This window comes from Rhinoderma darwinii, unplaced genomic scaffold (genome assembly GCF_050947455.1).
Source record: "Rhinoderma darwinii isolate aRhiDar2 unplaced genomic scaffold, aRhiDar2.hap1 Scaffold_696, whole genome shotgun sequence".
Lineage (NCBI taxonomy): Eukaryota > Metazoa > Chordata > Amphibia > Anura > Rhinodermatidae > Rhinoderma > Rhinoderma darwinii.
In genome coordinates this window covers 92,501-112,500 of record NW_027464256.1, presented here as the reverse complement: position 1 = coordinate 112,500, position 20,000 = coordinate 92,501, and the positions used below count along the sequence as shown (strand labels likewise).

The 20,000-nt window shown below is 41.1% G+C and overlaps 2 protein-coding genes across 2 annotated transcripts; both read right to left on the bottom strand.

The window, feature by feature from the left end:
* Positions 1-14,325: 14,325 nt before the first annotated feature.
* Positions 14,326-16,034, bottom strand: LOC142728915 (uncharacterized). Its single transcript, XM_075849164.1, has 7 exons — positions 16,011-16,034; positions 15,486-15,614; positions 15,268-15,401; positions 14,963-15,187; positions 14,690-14,869; positions 14,521-14,598; positions 14,326-14,409 (listed from the first exon to the last, which is right to left on the bottom strand). The coding sequence occupies exons 1-7, from the start codon at positions 16,014-16,016 to the stop codon at positions 14,328-14,330; spliced, it is 834 nt and encodes a 277-aa protein (XP_075705279.1). The 5' UTR covers positions 16,017-16,034; the 3' UTR covers positions 14,326-14,327.
* Positions 16,035-16,083: 49 nt separating this feature from the next.
* On the bottom strand, positions 16,084-17,868 carry LOC142728914 (uncharacterized). The gene is made up of 4 exons (XM_075849163.1): positions 17,306-17,868; positions 16,882-17,223; positions 16,344-16,793; positions 16,084-16,207 (listed from the first exon to the last, which is right to left on the bottom strand). Exons 1-4 carry the CDS (start codon positions 17,584-17,586, stop codon positions 16,084-16,086), a joined length of 1,197 nt encoding a protein of 398 aa, XP_075705278.1. The 5' UTR covers positions 17,587-17,868.
* Positions 17,869-20,000: the final 2,132 nt, after the last annotated feature.

Below are 20,000 nucleotides of genomic sequence, written 5' to 3'. Positions count from 1 at the left end.
GCCCCGAAAGCATGTTACGTCACCATCTCCTGAATATGTACGCCGAGACTCGTGACGATATGTCGCACGGTTAGCGAGGAAAATGCTCGCTAGCGACGCCTGTTTCTACTCACGGTTTAAATTAATTTTTATAAAAAAAATATTATCTTAAAAACTAACCGTTGCATACACCTAATATTTGTTAGACATGTAGCCCTTGACATTGTGACCTACGATAAAAAAAATCAGGGTTATGCGATGCGCGCTTGGACCACAAAAGCATTGTGAGCGACGGCTATTTTTACGCACGTTTAAAATTTATTTCTATTGAAAAAATAATGTCTTAAAAGCGCACCGCCACAAAGCCATCAAACTTCTGACACCTGTAGCAGTTGACACTCTGACCTACCCTAAAAAATTTCAAGGGTCTGCGTCACATTTTTAGGCCCCAAAAGCCTCTTTAGCTGCTCCTGTTTTATGCACAGAGTGCGTAATTTACGATTTAATTCTAATAAATGAACAATATTATAGATACTGGTAGTGCAAAAGGCTTAATTTTTCATACACATCTAGCCTTTGTCACTCTGACCTACTATATAAAAACTCAGGCTAGTAGGACAGATGTAGCCCGCGCAGCGGGCCAAAAATGTAGGCCTTTTTCACTAAAATGGGTATAAATAATCATTTTCCACAATGCTGTCCCAGAGCATTTCACAACCAGCAACGAACCGCGGGTCTGATAGAATCAACCGAGGCGTCCATTTGTTCGCCTTGCAAGGACGAACAATACGACACCTGACTCGGTCGTCTTTTCTGAAAGGGGACTCCTCTTTTGCCCCATAAACATGGCGGAATTTCCATATTAAGAGCTTAATATGGATAGGTTTTCCAATTTTTTTCCGTAACCGCTCAATGTAGAGTTATGAGCCCCGAAGCTGTTATATGTCACCATCTCCTGAGTATGTACGCCAAGACTCGTGATGATACGTCGCGCGGTTAGCGAGGTCACTTCTCGTTAGCGACGCCTGTTTCTAAACACGGCTTCAATTTATTTTTATAAAAAAATTAATATCTTGAAAACTAGCTGTTGGATATAACTAATATTTGTTAGACATGTAGCCCTTGACACTCTGACGTAGCCTAAAAAAATTCAGGGTTCTGAAACGCGCGCTTGGACCACAAAAGCCTTGTGAGCGACGGCTATTTTTACACACGTTTACAATGTAGTTTTAATAAAAAAAATAATATCTTAAACGCGAACCGCCTCAAAGCCATCAAACTTCTCACACCTGTAGCAGTTGACACTATGACCTACCCTAAAAAATTTCAAGGGTCTGCGTCGCAGTTTTAGGCCCCAAAAGCCTCTTTAGCTGCTCCTGTTTAACGCACAGAGTGCGTAATTTACGATTTAATTTTATTAAATGAACAATATTATAGATACTAGTAGTGCAAATGGCCTAATTTTTCATAAACATCTAGCCTTTGACACTCTGACCTACCATATAAAAATTCAGGCCAGTAGGATAGATGTAGCCCGCGCAGCGGGCCAAAAATGTAGGCCTTTTTCACTAAAATGGGTATAAATAATCATTTTCCACAATGCTGTCCCAGAGCATTTCACAACCAGCAACGAACCACGGGTCTGATAGAATCAACCGAGGCGTCCATTTGTTCGCCTTGCAAGGACGAACAATACGACACCTGACTCGGTCGTCTTTTCTGAAAGGGGACTCCTCTTTTGCCCCATAAACATGGCAGAATTTCCATATTAAGAGCTTAATATGGATAGGTTTTCCAATTTTTTTCCGTAACCGCTCAATGTAGAGTTATGAGCCCCGAAGCTGTAATATGTCACCATCTCCTGAGTATGTACGCCAAGACTCGTGATGATACGTCACGCGGTTAGCGAGGTCACTTCTCGTTAGCGACGCCTGTTTCTAAACACGGCTTCAATTTATTTTTATAAAAAAATTAATATCTTGAAAACTAGCTGTTGCATATAACTAATATTTGTTAGACATGTAGCCCTTGACACTCTGACCTAGCCTAAAAAAATTCAGGGTTCTGTGACGCGCGCTTGGACCACAAAAGCCTTGTGAGCGACGGCTATTTTTACAAACGTTTACAATGTAGTTTTAATAAAAAAAATAATATCTTAAACGCGAACCGCCTCAAAGCCATCAAACTTCTCACACCTGTAGCAGTTGACAGTATGACCTACCCTAAAAAATTTCAAGGGTCTGCGTCGCAGTTTTAGGCCCCAAAAGCCTCTTTAGCTGCTCCTGTTTAACGCACAGAGTACGTAATTTACGATTTAATTTTAATAAATGAACAATATTATAGATACTAGTAGTGCAAAAGGCCTAATTTTTCATACACATCTAGCCTTTGACACTCTGACCTACCATATAAAAACTCAGGCCAGAAGGACAGATGTAGCCCGCGCAGCGGGCCAAAAATGTAGGCCTTTTTCACTAAAATGGGTATAAATAATCATTTTCCACAATGCTGTCCCAGAGCATTTCACAACCAGCAACGAACCGTGGGTCTGATAGAATCAACCGAGGCGTCCATTCGTTCACCTTGCAAAGCCGAACAATACGACACCTGACTCGGTCGTCTTTTCTGAAAGGGGACTCCTCTTTTGCCCCATAAACATGGCGGAATTTCCATATTAAGAGCTTAATATGGATAGGTTTTCCAATTTTTTTCCGTAACCGCTCAATGTAGAGTTATGAGCCCCGAAGCTGTAATATGTCACCATCTCCTGAGTATGTACGCCAAGACTCGTGATGATACGTCACGCGGTTAGCGAGGTCACTTCTCGTTAGCGACGCCTGTTTCTAAACACGGCTTCAATTTATTTTTATAAAAAAATTAATATCTTGAAAACTAGCTGTTGCATATAACTAATATTTGTTAGACATGTAGCCCTTGACACTCTGACCTAGCCTAAAAAAATTCAGGGTTCTGTGACGCGCGCTTGGACCACAAAAGCCTTGTGAGCGACGGCTATTTTTACACACGTTTACAATGTAGTTTTAATAAAAAAAATAATATCTTAAACGCGAACCGCCTCAAAGCCATCAAACTTCTCACACCTGTAGCAGTTGACAGTATGACCTACCCTAAAAAATTTCAAGGGTCTGCGTCGCAGTTTTAGGCCCCAAAAGCCTCTTTAGCTGCTCCTGTTTAACGCACAGAGTACGTAATTTACGATTTAATTTTATTAAATGAACAATATTATAGATACTAGTAGTGCAAATGGCCTAATTTTTCATAAACATCTAGCCTTTGACACTCTGACCTACCATATAAAAATTCAGGCCAGTAGGATAGATGTAGCCCGCGCAGCGGGCCAAAAATCTAGGCCTTTTTCACTAAAATGGGTATAAATAATCATTTTCCACAATGCTGTCCCAGAGCATTTCACAACCAGCAACGAACCGCGGGTCTGATAGAATCAACCGAGGCGTCCATTTGTTCGCCTTGCAAGGACGAACAATACGACATCTGACTCGGTCGTCTTTTCTGAAAGGGGACTCCTCTTTTGCCCCATAAACATGGCAGAATTTCCATATTAAGAGCTTAATATGGATAGGTTTTCCAATTTTTTTCCGTAACCGCTGAATGTAGAGTTATGAGCCCCGAAGCTGTTATACGTCACCATCTCCTGAGTATGTACGCCAAGACTCGTGATGATACGTCACGCGGTTAGCGAGGTCACTTCTCGTTAGCGACGCCTGTTTCTAAACACGGCTTCAATTTATTTTTATAAAAAAATTAATATCTTGAAAACTAGCTGTTGCATATAACTAATATTTGTTAGACATGTAGCCCTTGACACTCTGACCTAGCCTAAAAAAATTCAGGGTTCTGTGACGCGCGCTTGGACCACAAAAGCCTTGTGAGCGACGGCTATTTTTACAAACGTTTACAATGTAGTTTTAATAAAAAAAATAATATCTTAAACGCGAACCGCCTCAAAGCCATCAAACTTCTCACACCTGTAGCAGTTGACAGTATGACCTACCCTAAAAAATTTCAAGGGTCTGCGTCGCAGTTTTAGGCCCCAAAAGCCTCTTTAGCTGCTCCTGTTTAACGCACAGAGTACGTAATTTACGATTTAATTTTAATAAATGAACAATATTATAGATACTAGTAGTGCAAAAGGCCTAATTTTTCATACACATCTAGCCTTTGACACTCTGACCTACCATATAAAAATTCAGGCCAGAAGGACAGATGTAGCCCGCGCAGCGGGCCAAAAATGTAGGCCTTTTTCACTAAAATGGGTATAAATAATCATTTTCCACAATGCTGTCCCAGAGCATTTCACAACCAGCAACGAACCGTGGGTCTGATAGAATCAACCGAGGCGTCCATTCGTTCACCTTGCAAAGCCGAACAATACGACACCTGACTCGGTCTTCTTTTCTGAAAGGGGACTCCTCTTTTGCCCCATAAACATGGCGGAATTTCCATAATAGGAGCTTAATATGGATAGGTTTTCCAATTTTTTTCCGTAACTGCTGAATGTAGAGTTATGAGCCCCGAAGCTATTATACGTCACCATCTCCTGAGTATGTATGCCAAGACTCGTGATGATACGTCGCGCCATTAGCGAGGTAATTTCTCGTTAGCGACGCCTGTTTCTAAACACGGCTTCAATTTATTTTGATAAAAAAATTTATATCTTGAAAACAAGCTGTTGGATATAACTAATATTTGTTAGACATGTAGCCCTTGACACTCTGACCTAGCCTAAAAAAATTCAGGGTTCTGCGTCGTATTTTTAGGCCCCAAAAGCCTCTTTAGCTGCTCCTGTTTAACGCACACAGTTCGTAATTTACGATTTAATTTTTAATAACTAAATGATATTATAAATACTAGTAGTGCAAAAGGCCTAATTTTTCATACACATCTAGCCTTTGACACTCTGACCACCCATATAAAAACTCAGGCCAGCAGGACAGATATAGCCCGCGCAGCGGGCAAACTATTTAGGCTTTTTTTACTAAAATGGGTATAAATAATCATTTTCAACAATGCTGTCTCAGAGCATTTCACAACCAGCAACGAACCGCGGGTCTGATAGAATCAACCGAGGCGTCTATTTGTTCGCCTTGCAAAGCCGAACAATACGACACCTGACTCGGTCGTCTTTTCTAAAAGGAGACTTTTCTTTTGCCCCATTAACATGGCGGAATTTCCATATTTAGAGCTTAATATGGATAGGTTTACCAATTTTTTTCTGTAACCGTTCAATGTGGAGTTACGAGCCCCGAAGCTGTTATACGTCACCATCTCCTGAGTATGTACGCCAAGACTCGTGATGGTACATCGCGCAGGTAGCGAGGAAAATCCTCGTTAGCGACGCCTGTTTCTGCACACGGCTTCAATTTATGTTTAGGAAAAAAATTAATATCTTAAAAACTAACTGTTCCATATACCTAATATTTGTTAGACATGTAGCCATGGACACTCTCACCTAGCCTAAAAATATTCAGGGGTCTGTGACGCGCGCTTGGACCACAAAAGCCTTGTGAGCGACGGCTATTTTTACACACGCTTACAATTTAGTTCTAATGAAAAACTCAGCGAGTTACGCTGTTTACATAACTCACGAACATATAACGTTTTTCATGATCGCAAAACATCTCGCTCAGCGGCAACACAGTTTTTATGAAGATTAAAAAATATATACATTTATTGAATACATCCAAACATCCCAGAACCCAACAAATAAAAGTGCTATTGTTCTCTGTGCATTTTAATGTCCATTAAAAGTCCATGTTTTTAAGATTCTTATTTCTTCTTCCATTGGTCTAAAATGTATTTTGCGCTGGGAAGTTTTTTCCCCAGAGCTGATGTCCTAAAGTCCTCTTTATTTTGTCTTCTTCCGGCCGGTGGTTTTGAAGCAATCCTATGATTGAAAGATCATAGATTATTAATACTGTATATATCGGCGTACAAGACGACTTTTTACACCCTTAAAAAAATGTCAAAAGTGTGGGGTCGTCTTATATGCCGGATATTGTCTACTTTAGGGATGCACGTTGCAGCCGCACAGCTCAGTATAGTACACATGACTATGAGAGCGGGGCTGCGGCTGTGTAATTCAGCCACAGCCCCGCTCCTGAGTCATGATAAGTTCGCGGGGTCAGGATGATGCAATGCGGCCAGCGCTGCACTATTGAGCGGCGGCACTGGAGACAGAACATGGCGGGCGCGCTACAAAACACCCCCATGTTCTGTCTTCAGTGCCTGAACTGCCGCTCATTAGTGCAGCGCCGGCCGCATCACCTCATGCTGACCGCGCGCGCACTTCCTGTCAGGAGCGGGGCAATGGCTGTATTACACAGCCGCAGCCCCGCTCTATAACTGCGGAGATCAGAGAAACCTCATCTCCACCGCTATTCTCCTGAATGCTGCGATCACAGCTGACTGCAGCATTCAGGGGAAAGTGAGAAGGGGGGATGCCCCTGGATCGCGTCACAGGGAATTCCTGTGACGCGATCGAGGGCCATACCATATATGGGCAGACAGCCCAGGGTCTATTGACGGACCCCAGGGCTGTCTTACCATATTTCATGTTGTTAGGACATACCCAAGTATGTCCTAACAACTGCCTGTGTGCTATCTGTCCACAGGCTGATGTACTGGCACATATCTGATATATGTCAGTACATTAAAGTTTAAAAATAAAGTAAAAACAAAGTATTGTTAAATTTTTTAAAAAATACACCTTCACCTTTTTTACAATAAACATTAAAATAAGTCTCAATACATAAAATACACACATTCAGTAATGGCGCGGACAACAATGTTTTTGCATCATTTATGATGTGTACGCTGTAAAAAAAATGAAATAAACACGGCTTTCATTCACTTATTAATGTGAGGCGCGAGGTGCGATGAATTTACCCTCCATGTTCCTCACATTAATAGTAATTAACCCCATCATGTACCTCACACATTAACCCATTATGACTGAGAAACATGATGGGATTAATTACTATTAATGTGAGGCGCGTTCAAAATTCATCACACGTCGCGCCTCACATCAGAAAACGGAATATTTTTTTTTTTATTACTGTTGGCAAAAGTATCGAAATTGGTATCGAAATCGCAATACTAAACGAAGTATCGGTATCGAAGTCCAAATTCTGGTATCGTGACATCCCTAGTCTACATATTGTCTACAAACAGGTTGTGTGTTACCTTGTGAGCCTGCAGTCCGGTATTAGCCGCCAGGGAACATCTCTGTAAGATCCTCTGGCCCGCCCTTTCCTCTCATTCCCTGCCTCTCAGATCTCGCACGATGAAGCAGCCTATCTGCGCATGCGCGAGTTCAAAGAGACAGAGAGTCCTGGGTCCTGCCGCCGATGGCCATAGTGAAGCGCTCCTGCACGAAATGGTGAGTATATCTTAAATTCTATATTTTAAGGGTAAAAGTTGGGGGTCGTCTTATACGCCCAGTCGTCTTATACGCCGACATATACGGTAATTAGTATCTCATTCTTACTTTACTAACGGTCCTAATTGTATTCATTAATCCTCTAGAATTTTATGAATATAACTCTAATCTTTATTTATTTTTCTTAAACAGGCAAACCAGGACCCCAATGACCTCTACTATAAGACAGAGTTGATGATTGTGAACCCACGACCACTGAGGAACCCAAAGAGGTTTTCCATGCATTTTCCAGCACATATCAGCTCAGAAACATCATGATAGTGAATTGCAAGGCCTTTAGATGCTACATTTGCCAAGTTGTTCCTAGCAATAGCAAGGGTAGCCTTTATATCCTCATCGCTGCTGTGCTTCATGCATTTTTTGTGCAGGTTCCCAGCATCAACTCTGTCTTATAGCAGATGGGGCAGGTCATTGTGGTCCATTGCCTGTTTAAGAAAAAATAATGAAAGATTATAGTTACATTAATAACATTGAAGAAGATTAATGCATATCGTTAGGACCGTTAGTAAACTAAGAATGAGACATGCTACGCTGCTTCTGTAACTGCCATTCACTACTATTGGAGTCACGGAAACAGCGTAGCTCATTAAATAAAAAAAATATGTATCAATTTATTGAATACATCCAAACATCCCAGAACCCAACAAATAAAAGTGCTTTTGTTCCCTGTGCATTTTAATGTCCATTAAAAGTCCATAATTTTTAAGCTTCTTATTTCTTCTTCCATTGGTCCAAAATATATTTTACTCTTGGATGGTTTTTTCCCCAGAGCTGATGTCCTAAAGTCCTCTTTATTTTGTCTTCTTCCGGCAGGTGGTCTTGAAGCAATCCTATAATTGAAAGATCATAGATTATTAATAATTAGTTTCTCATTATTAGTTTACTAATGGTCCTGATTAGAGATGAGCGAACCGGGACAACCGAACCCGGTTTCGGTCCGAACATCGGGAAAAGTTCAGTTCGCAGCGAATCCGAACTTCACCGGGTTCGGCCGAACCCGTTTTGACCGAACCCGGTCAAAAACATTATACAAATCGGCAGCCACTTATCTCTATCAATCACTGATAGAGAAAAGAGGCTGCTGATTAAAAATAAAATAAAAAGCATTTCATACGTACCCGGTCGTTGTCTTGGTGACGAGTCCCTCTTCTTCCTCCAGTCCGACCTTTTCTGACGCGGCAGCCTGTGATTGGCTGCAGAGGCCTCTGCAGCCTGTGATTGGCTGCAGAGGCCGCGGCAGCCTGTGATTGGCTGCAGCGCTCACATGGGCTGCATCATCATCAAGGGATGTCGAGAGGGACGCGTCACCAAGGCAACAGCCAGGAGACCGGACTGGAGGAAGCAGGGAGTTCCCGGTAAGTATGAACGTCTTTTTTTTTACAGGTACTGTGATCGGTAGTCACTGTCCAGGGTACTGAAACAGTTACTGCCGATCAGTTAACTCTTTCAGCACCCTGAACAGTGACTATTTAGGGTATGTGCACACACACTAATTACGTCCGTAATTGACGGACGTATTTCGGCCGCAAGTACCGGACCGAACACAGTGCAGGGAGCCGGGCTCCTAGCATCATAGTTATGTACGATGCTAGGAGTCCCTGCCTCTCTGCAGGACAACTGTCCCGTACTGTAATCATGTTTTCAGTACGGGACAGCAGTTCCACAGAGAGGCAGGGACTCCTAGCGTCGTACATAAGTATGAGGCTAAGAGCCCGGCTCCCTGCAGTGTGTTCGGTCCGGTACTTGCGGCCGAAATACGTCCGTCAGTTACGGACGTAATTAGTGTGTGTGCACATACCCTTACTGACGTCGCCTAGCAACGCTGCCGTAATGACGGGTGCACACATGTAGCCACCCGTCATTACGGGGCCTCATGCACACGACCATAAAAACACCCGTTATCACGGGTCGTAATTACGGGCCCATAGACTTCTGTTAGCCATGGGTACCTTCCCGTTTTCTCACGGGAAGGTGCACGTGCCGTTAAAAAGATAGAACATGTTCTATTTTTTTATTTTACGGGCCGTGCTCGTAATTACGACTCGTAACTACGAGCACGGCCGGCCGGCCACGGGCAGCCGGCCGCTTTTGCGAACCGTGCTGTCATTATAATTATAGCAGCACGGCCCGTAAAATAGAAAAATAGAACATGTTCTATTTTTTTAACGGCACGGGCACCTTCCCGTGAGAAAACGGAAAGGTACCCGTGGGTAACAGAAGTCTATGAGCCCGTTATTGCGGGTCGTAATTGCGACCCGCAATAACGGGTGTTTTTACGGTCGTGTGCATAATGGGAGCACGGCTCGGAAAAATGAACGACTGCCCGTGCTCATCTCCTGAAATACTCTGTGCTGCCTTAAACTCTGTGGACAGGTCAGGATCCTGTTTATTTTAAATGCTGCTAGGGAACCCGCTCGATCCACTATATAAGGCTACGCTACAGTGCAGCATTTAAAAGAAACAGGATCCTGACCTGTCCACAGAGTTTAAGGCAGCACAGAGTATTTCAGGAGATGAGCGTGCAGATTCAGTGCTGCTGTGAACTCTGCTCTTACCATTACGTAGCTCTCAGTCTGTTACCTCTCCTCCACTCCTGTCCTCAAGAACACCTTCACATGATTGGCAAGTCACCACGTAATGGTAAGAGCAGAGTTCACAGCAGCACAGAGTATTTCAGGAGATGAGCATGCGGATCTTGTGCGTGGTGGTGACTTGCCAATCATGTGAACGTGTTATAGAGGACAGGAGTGGAGGAGATGTAACAGACTGAGCTACGTAATTGTAAGAACAGAGTTCAGAGCAGCACAGAGTATTTCAGGAGAGGAGCTTGCAGATTCAGTGCTGCTGTGAACTCTGCTCTTACCATTACGTAGCTCAGTCTGTTACCTCTCCTCCACTCCTGTCCTCAATAACACCTTCACATGATTGGCAAGTCACCACCCCGCACAAGATCTGCACGCTCATCTCCTGAAATACTCTGTGCTGCTGTGAACTCTGCTCTTACCATTACGTGGTGACTTGCCAATCATGTGAAGGTGTTCTGGAGGACAGGAGTGGAGGAGAGGTAACAGACTGAGAGCTACGTAATGGTAAGAGTAGAGTTCACAGCAGCACTGAATCTGCATGCTCATCTCCTGAAATACTCTGTGCTGCCTTAAACTCTTTGGACAGGTCAGGATCCTGTTTCTTTTAAATGCTGCACTGTAGCGCAGCCTTATATAGTGGATCGAGCGGGTTCCCCAGCAGCATTTAAAAGAAACTGTGTTTGTGTATGTGTGTGTTTGTGTATATATGTGTGTTTGGGTATGTGACTTTGTCTGTTTTTGTTTTTATATGTGTGTTTGTGTATATGTGGGTGTGTTTGTGTATATGCGTTTGTGTATATGTTTGTGTATATATGGGTGTATTTGTGTATATGTTTGTGAGTAGATGTTTGTGTGTGTTTTTGTATATGTGTGTGTTTGTGTATATGTGTGTATATGGGTGTGTGTTTGTGTGTATATATGGGTGTGTTTGTGTATATGTGTTTGTGTATATGTGTGTTTGGGTATGTGTGTTTTTGTTTGTATATGTGTTTGTGTATATGTGTTCGTGTATGTGTGTGTATAACTGTGTGTGTGTGTGTGTGTGTTTGGATATGTGTGTTTTTGTTTGTATATGTGTGAGTTCGTGTATATGTGTGTGTGTGTTTGTCTGTTTATGTGTGTGTGTGTGTTTGTATATCTTGTTGTGTTTGTGTATATATGTGTGTTTGTGTATGGTTGTTTGTTTGTGTGTGCGTGTATATATGTGTGTAGGTGAGTAGAAGTATTGTTATTGTTCACATTGATAACTGTTTTTTTATGTTGTTGCAGATTTTGATGTACCGATTGGACTACATCTTCGATTCGTTGGACTTCTGCGTAGATCTACGTTTTTTCAAATTTTAATAAAATGGTTAACGAGGGTTTTGTTGTGGATTTCTTATTTCAATAAAAAAGAATTGTCTTTGTGTTTTTTTTTAAACTTTATTAGTGCCTAGATAATGGTAGTTGGCTGATTGACAGCGTCCATTATTAAGGCGGTACTTAGTGTTAGCCAGTGCAGAGGCTAGCACTAACCACCCATTATTACCCCGGTACCCACCACCACCAGGGGTGCCGGGAAGAGCTTGGTACGATCCAGTACCCGACCATCTGTTGTGATGGTCGGGTACTGGGGCGGCCGTAGGCTGGTATTATGAGGCTGGGAAGGGCCAAAATCAGTGGACCTTCCGACCCTTGTAATGCTAGGCTGCTGCTGCTGTGTTGTATCGGGCTGGTTATAAAAATGGGGGGGACCCCCACGTCGTTTTTTTTTTTGAATTTAACAAATTTAGCAATAGACGGGTCCCCCACATTTTTAATAACCAGCCATATACAAGGCCGCAGCAGTCTGGCATTACATTGGTGGGAAGGGCCACTGGTTTTGTCCATTCCCAGGCTAATAACACTGTGTTGTATGTGGCTGGTTATGATAAATTGGGTGGAACCCCATGTCTTTTAAAAAAAAAAAATTTAAATAAATAATTTAAAAAAATGACGTGGGGTCCCCCCCACTTTTATAACCAGCCAGATACAACACAGCAGCAGCAGCCTAGCATTACAAGGGTGGGAAGGTCCACTGTTTTTGGCCCTTCCCAGCCTCATAATACCAGCCTGCGGCCGCCCCAGAGCCCGACCATCACAACAGATGGTCGGGTACTGGATCGTACCTGGCTCTTCCCGGCACCCCTGGTGGTGGTGGGTACCGGGGTAATAATGGTGGTTAGTGTTAGCCTCTGCACCGGCTAACACTAAGCCTCGCCTTAGTAATGGATGTTGTCACTCAGACAGCGGCCATTACTAAAGTGGTAGTAATAAAATTTGAAAAGAAAAAGACAAAGATATAGATAAAATATTTTATTGAAATAAAGCACCCCCAACACAACCCTCATTAACCATTTTATTGTAGAAAAAAAACAAGTCATCTAAGTAGTCCTCGAAACCGACGTAGTCCAAACACCAAACCTGTGAAAAAATAAAAATAAATAAAACATGTCGTAGGCTTAGATTCAGTTTAATGTGTGATACTGACTGTTATACCATGTATAGAAGCCTGCCGTGAAGTTGACTTAGATACAGGGCGCCAGCAGACAGTATCATACATAGCCATACATACATATATACAAACATACATACAAGCATGCACATATATACATGCAAATATACATACATGCAAACATACACACATATATACATGCAAACTATCATACATACATGCACACACACACACACATGAAAACATACATACATACAAACAAACATGCAAAGATACATACATACATATATACAAGCATGCACAAATATACATGCAAACATAAATACATGCAAACATAATTACATACATGCACATATATATAAACATACATGCAAACATACATGCAAAAATAAAAACATGCAAACATACATACATGCACATATATACATACATACATGACAACATACATACAAACATACATGACAACATACATACATGCAAACATACATACATACATGCAAACATACATACACACATGCAAACATATATACATGCAAATATACATACAAACATGCACATGTATACATACATGCCAACATACATGCAAACATACATGCACATATATACACACATACATACATGACAACATACATACATGCAAATATATACATGCAAATATACATACATACACACATGCACATATATACATACATGCCAACATACATGCACATATATACATACATGACAACATACATACATACATACATGACAACATACATATATATATATATATATATATATATATATATATATACACACATGCAAATATACATACAAACATGCATACATACATACATGCAAACATACATTCATGCAAACACACATACATGCAAACATACATACATTCATGCAAACATACATACATACATACAAATATACATACACACATGCACATATATACATACATACATGACAACATACATACATACATGACAACATACATGCAAAAATACATACATGCAAACATACATACATGCAAATATATACATGCAAATATACATACAAACATGCACATATATACATACATGCCAACATACATGCACATATATACATACATGACAACATACATACATGCCAACATACATACATACATACATACATACATGCCAAAAAAAATAATAATACGTTCATACTTACTTTCCTCCTGTCCGGCCTCCAGCGATGACGTTTCATCCATGTCGCCGCTGCAGCCTGTGATTGGCTGCAGAGGCGGTCACGTGGGATGAAGCGTCATCCTGGCATGCGTGACCGCCACTACAGCCTGTGATTGGCTGCAGCGGCGAAAGGGATGAAACGTCATCGCTGGAGGCCGGACAGGAGGAAAGTAAGTACAAACGTATAATTATTTTTTTTTTATTACATTTATTAAAATTGTATTTTCCGCGCGCCGAGCATGTACTGTGAAGGTTGCTGAAAGAGTTAGTGCAGCCCATTAACTCTATCAGCACCCCGGACAGTAGCATGCTCGGCGCACGGAAGTGACAGGTTCGGTCAGAACTAGTTCGGTCCGAACCAAACTTTTTTGTGAAATTCGGCGAACTAGCCGAACCGAACTTTTGATAAGTTCGCTCATCTCTAGTCCTGATAATATGCATTAATCCTCTACAATGTTATTAATATAACTCTCATCTTTATTTATTTTTTCTTAATCAGACAAAACAGGACCCCAATGACCTCTGCTATAAGACATAGTTAATGATTCTGAACCCACGACCACTGAGGAACCCAAAGAGGTTTTAATATATATATATATATATATATGTAAAGGAAATTAACTATCGATGCGCCTGAGCAGAACAACAGGGACTCTTTTGATTGCAGATAGTGATGTATCCCTCGACGTCACTTCAGCCCTTTGATAAAAGAAGAAAATAAATACTGATGTTAAAACAAAATGTGAGACATACAGTTTAATAAGCATATTAGTTTACAAAGTAAGGTCAATAAATGTATTTTATTATTACCCAGAGGAGCTCCCTTCCCCTCTCTGCCTCTGTGCCCTGGACCGTGTTCGGATGAACAATGAGGATGGTACTTGTGCTCTGAAAAAATAACCAAACATTAGTATATCAATTGATAAGTCTAACACAACTGAACTGAGGACATTTATAATAAAACTGAGAGTTTATCTACCTTGAAGTCCAATCATCATCATCATCATCATCATCATGATCAGCCAAGCTTTCTTCTTCTCCTCGGTCAGTTGATTCACTCCAGTCCTCTTTGGCACTGTAATCTTGTTCCTGGGCTTCTTCGTGGGATGTGATGTCTTCTCTTTGGATTCCCTGGCCTCCTTCCTGAATGTTCTCTTGTCTATAGGGTAGACATAGAAAAAATAAAGCATTAAACTTCTAAAACAAATCATGTAATATTATACAGTATATATTATTTCCCACAATAAATTACCTTGAAGTGCTGGCTTGGGGCTGCTCACCACCGGCTTGCATTACCAGCATATAACCATGGCATATGTCCGTCAGTGTCTTCTCACGATAGTTTCTTTCCGCTGTCATGTTAGTGTGTGCCAAATATTTGGCAAAAAGACACTTTTCAGAGTCAGAAAAATTAGGGAGAGTCCAAGTTTCGCAAATCCTCCTGACAAGCTGACTGGTGATGTTGGGTAGTTTATATCTAGAAAGGAAAATAGAAAAACATAATACATACACAGCACTTAGAATTGAATAAAGACAGGTGACTTTTAAGAATCTTACTTTGTGTGGTACCGCAGGATGTCATTGGAAACATTATAAATCTCCTTTCCAGATGTAGAGAGGAAAAATACTTCTGTTGGCATGTTGTTCTTTAGCAGCATTGGTCTTACTATCTCAAAGTAGACATTAAACCACTAGGGGAGGGATACAAATAAAGAGATTATTGAAAAGCATCTTTACAACTCCATAAAGTAAGTAGGAGCCTTATAGAAACTTACCATTTCTTCCTCCTTTGTTAGCACATAGGTTGCCACTTGGTGTGTAGAGGTCTTGTGTAACTTGACCCCAACAACTACCAGGTCTAAACCCAAATATCTGTGAGTGATCCTCTCATTCCACTCTGAAACCTATGAGTCAAAAGGAAAAAGTATGAGGGACAATGTACTTGCCACTGTATTGTGTTAGCCCAACCCTACGCCAAGCCACTTGTGTTTTGTTTTTTTTCTATACATATGCCAGTCTTTTGTTTCAGCATAATTTCTATCTCTAGCCAGGTGTAAGGTTTTTACATAGATTATTCACTCTGTTCTTGCAGACAAATATCCGACTTTAATAAGCTAACATTAACCTTATGCAGGCTTCACACCATTATCGGCCTTCAGGGCTCCACTACACTATTAAAAGTATTTAACTGCAGCCATAAGGCCTCCAGACACTTCTCTAAAAAGCACCCCACAGCATAACCATAACAGGGTAGGAAAACAAAATGACGCAGAAAAACAGAGGAGGAGAAAGCTACTTACAGTCATATGTCTGACAACACCTGGCCGTTGGAGATGCCTCAAAATAAGCAGGGCCTCAAGATAATAAATAATTTCAAGTTGAGTGTCTCACTTCATGTGTCTGTCTTTTGCAGCTTTTCAGGAAGGTTGGCTTTGCCACAACTAAAAGCCTCTGACATTCCGGGGGTGTTTTCATAGAATTTGTCAATGACTTGTATCTAAACACAAAGTAAAGAGAAATAATTTTATTGTATATACACAAGTAATAAAGAGTAGTAGCAATATCTAAAATAAATATATACCTATTTGAGGTTTCATACTTTGTCTAAGGATACATTTGAGTTCATAACTCACCGTTTGCTGACAACTTCTCTTGAAATTCCCTTAGATAGCCTCTTTTGAATGTCCTCTGTAACATCCATAAAGAAGTTGCAGGACTTAAACAGCCTTGGTCTTTCTGCAGAGAGATTGGTCGCTCTCAGCTGATACGTCATGAACCTCCTGATATGTTTTAGGTAATTAAAGACAGTCTGGTTTGCAAGCTTCAGGTCACGCAGCTTTGTAAAAAAGGAGTTAACCTTCTCAATGTTGCTGACAAAGTCCAGATTGGGACGCTGCGGGTTCATGTAATAAAGGAACCTTGCCAAATTTTCAACCTCCTGCTTGTAGTTGGGCACATCCAATGTGTGCTGCAAATAGACGGCAAAGCCCTTCAGTATTGGTTCGTCCAATGAATGTCGCTTGTATAGTCCAGCAGCCTTCATCTTCTGTCTTGTGACCACCGTCCATTTTGTCTGTAGGATTCTGTAATTTTGGAGAAAAGTGCAAGACATCAGATTTGACACATTTGACAGCCACAGAGAATACGTAAGGAGTATCTATGTACACTGACCTCTGTGTCCTGTCATCAAAGTTTCCTGTAGTTCCGCTTTCTTGATTGGATTCTTCCTCAGACTCTAGTTGAAGCTGAAAGTCTCTATCACTTTCCTCCTCTGCGCTGTCATCTTCATGTGCTCTTCTGCCTTCTTCATTGTGTTGGTCTTCCCTCGGGTCTTCAGGCTGTGCAAGGAATGGTGTGTCTGTAACTTCTTCCTCAGGATCTGCAGGGATCAGTGTGACCTCCATTTCCTCATCAGGGACTGGTATGGCTGCAATATCCTCTACAGCCGCTGTGTGATGTGGCACAGTAAGGGCAGTTGATGCAGAGGTTGATGGTCTTCCATATTGTACATTGCTGTAAAATATAAAAAGCAACGTGAGTATAAGTGTAAACACTGGAGAGCTATGAGACATAAGCAGACAGGGGTGACACATACCTGGCCACAGTTGGTTTGTTAATGATCAAAAAGCCCCTGTCCTCGAGGAAGGGGACAACGTTTTCCAATGAGCCGAGAGAGATGATCTCTTGGTAACTGATTGCAGTGCCCTTAGATGCAATTTTCACCAGGGTTTTCCTGGCCAATGCCACAGTGGCTTTTATCTCCTCATCGCTGCTGAACCTCATACACTTTCTCCTCAGATGTGTAGAGAATAATGTCTGTGTACGGTAACATACTGGGCATGTCATAGGAGTTCTGTTTTGCCTGTTGAAAGACATGAGGTTTTGGATTTAAAAATGTCCTAAGTAATATAGCTTAGTTTGAAATATACCCAAACTGCAATCTCAAAAATAGTCACAAGATGTCCCACTACATGCATACTGATTTGTTTCAGGCAGGCTACCTGAACAATGCCTGGGTTTTAATACCACGCCCTACTGAAACAGGAGGCCTCTACGCTACCACATGGCTTCTCATAGTAACCTCTCTATGTTATAGGCAGTCTACAACATGTATTTTATACAAAAATGGCTATGTATTTTAGGGTATATCCTAGAGGTCAATAAACACATGAACTTGTACTTTTGCTGCAGATTACATGCTTGTAACTCAACTAGCTGAACAATGCCTGGGCTTGTACAATATGGCCTACTGAAAATAAAATGGCACCTCTTCCCTAGCCCATGGCTCACCATGATTTCACTATACAATTTGCCTGAACTGAACATTAATGATGGACATAAATATACGTTAATAAACATATTTACTTACAATTTGGCTGCAGACTCCATTCCTGTAACTAGAACTTGATGTCCTAAAGATGTATATTTGAGTCAAAAAAACAATAAATCTTTTAGAAGCAGTATCCAAAAGGCAGATGATGTAGGTATCCAGGTACAATGTCTCAAGTGAATAAGGTGAATAGCAAAAAAATAATGCAATCCAAGAAGGAGATCAGTCAATAGCTTTCAAGAAAACTTCCAAACTGACTGAAAATGCCTCAGTGTTTTAAACTGTTTTATAGTGTGAGGTTGATGCTTTGTAAGAAGATCCTCTTACACAAACAACAAACAGAGCCTGTGATAGGAGAGTTTGAATGATGCACAAAAGCTTATCTGCCTTTTTAGTGGCTGAGGAGAATAACAGAGATAAAACTACAGACTCATGCTGAAAACCTGATAATACAATTGTTTGAATACAATAGGACATTTACATTTATTAAATGTGATATTTACTATCATTTCTATTTCATATACACTATACCTATTTCATATACACCTATTAAATGTAATATTTATTATCGTTTCTAAGCTGACCTTTACAACACGTTTTTTGCTACTGTTTTTATAGAAACTAGATAGGTATGTGGCATAGTGTTAAAATATATTAGAGTATGTACATTTTAATATGGTGCCCCCATAGCTGCACCATACAGTGTAATGCTCCCACAATTGCACCATACAGTATAATGCCCCCCATAGCTGTCCCATACCATTTAATACCCCCATAGCTGCACCATACACTGTAATGTCCCCCATAGCTGCACCATACTGTATAATGGCCGGATCATGACACGGATTTGAAACAGAACCGTGTGTCCGATGGACGCGAGCTAGGCGTCCATTCGTTCACCTTGCAGAGCCGAACAATATGACACCTGACTCTGTTGTCTTTTCTAAAAGGGTACCCCTCTTTTGCCCAATAAACATGGTGGAATTCCCTTATTAATTTATTTTTATTACAATAATTATTGTAATAATAATGTTGTTATATTGTATAATATGTAAATATGGTTTATGCCTATGCTTAACTTTAAAGTGTAGCTAAATGTTTGGCAAACTTCTGACATGTCAAAGTGACATGTCAGAAGTTTGGATTGGTGGGGGTCTGAACACTGAGACCCCCACCAATCGCTAGAACAAAGCTGCTGAGCGTTCACACGAGTGCTTCAGCTGTTTTGTGTTAGCGATTGGTGGGGATCTCAGTGCTCGGACCCCCACCAATCCAAACTTCTGACATGTCACTGTGACATGTCAGAAGTTTGTCAAACATTTAGCTACACTTTAATTTTGTGTTCTGTATTAATAAAGTTGTTATGTTGTATTATATGTAAAGTTGTTTTCGGCCTATTCTTACAGTGTACCTAAACGTTTATCAAACTTCTGACATGGTTTTAGTGCAGCTATGGTCCCCCATAGCTGCACCATACATTTTAATATGGTGCCCCCATAGCTGCACCATACAGTGTAATGCACCCACAGTTGCACCATACAGTATAATGCCCCCCATAGCTGTCCCATACCATTTAATACCATTTAATACCATTTAATACACCCATAGCTGCACCATACACTGTAATGCCCCCCATAGCTGCACCATACAGTATAATGGCCGGATCATGACACTGATTTGAAACAGAACCGTGTGTCCGATGGACGCGAGCTAGGCGTCCATTCGTTCACCTTGCAGAGCCGAACAATATGACACCTGACTCTCTTGTCTTTTCTGAAAGGGTACCCTTCTTTTGCCCAATAAACATGGTGGAATTCCCTTATTAATTTATTTTTATTACAAAATTAATATCTCCAAAACTAACCTTTGAATATCCCTTATATTTATTACACATGTAGCCCTTAACACTCTGACCAATCCTAAAAAATTAGGGGTGATAGGCATGCATGCAGTAGCTGTT

Coding starts and splice junctions, on each gene's coding strand:
- LOC142728915 (XM_075849164.1), bottom strand. Junction 14,870..14,962: donor CCCCAAGCCAGCACTTCAAG/GTAATTTATTGT, acceptor TCTACCCTATAG/ACAAGAGAACATTCAGGAAG. Junction 14,599..14,689: donor GATGATGATTGGACTTCAAG/GTAGATAAACTC, acceptor TTATTTTTTCAG/AGCACAAGTACCATCCTCAT.
- LOC142728914 (XM_075849163.1), bottom strand. CDS start 17,586: ATGTCTTTCAACAGGCAAAACAGAACTCCTATGACATGCCCAGTATGT. Junction 17,224..17,305: donor AACAAACCAACTGTGGCCAG/GTATGTGTCACC, acceptor TATATTTTACAG/CAATGTACAATATGGAAGAC. Junction 16,794..16,881: donor TTTGATGACAGGACACAGAG/GTCAGTGTACAT, acceptor CCAAAATTACAG/AATCCTACAGACAAAATGGA.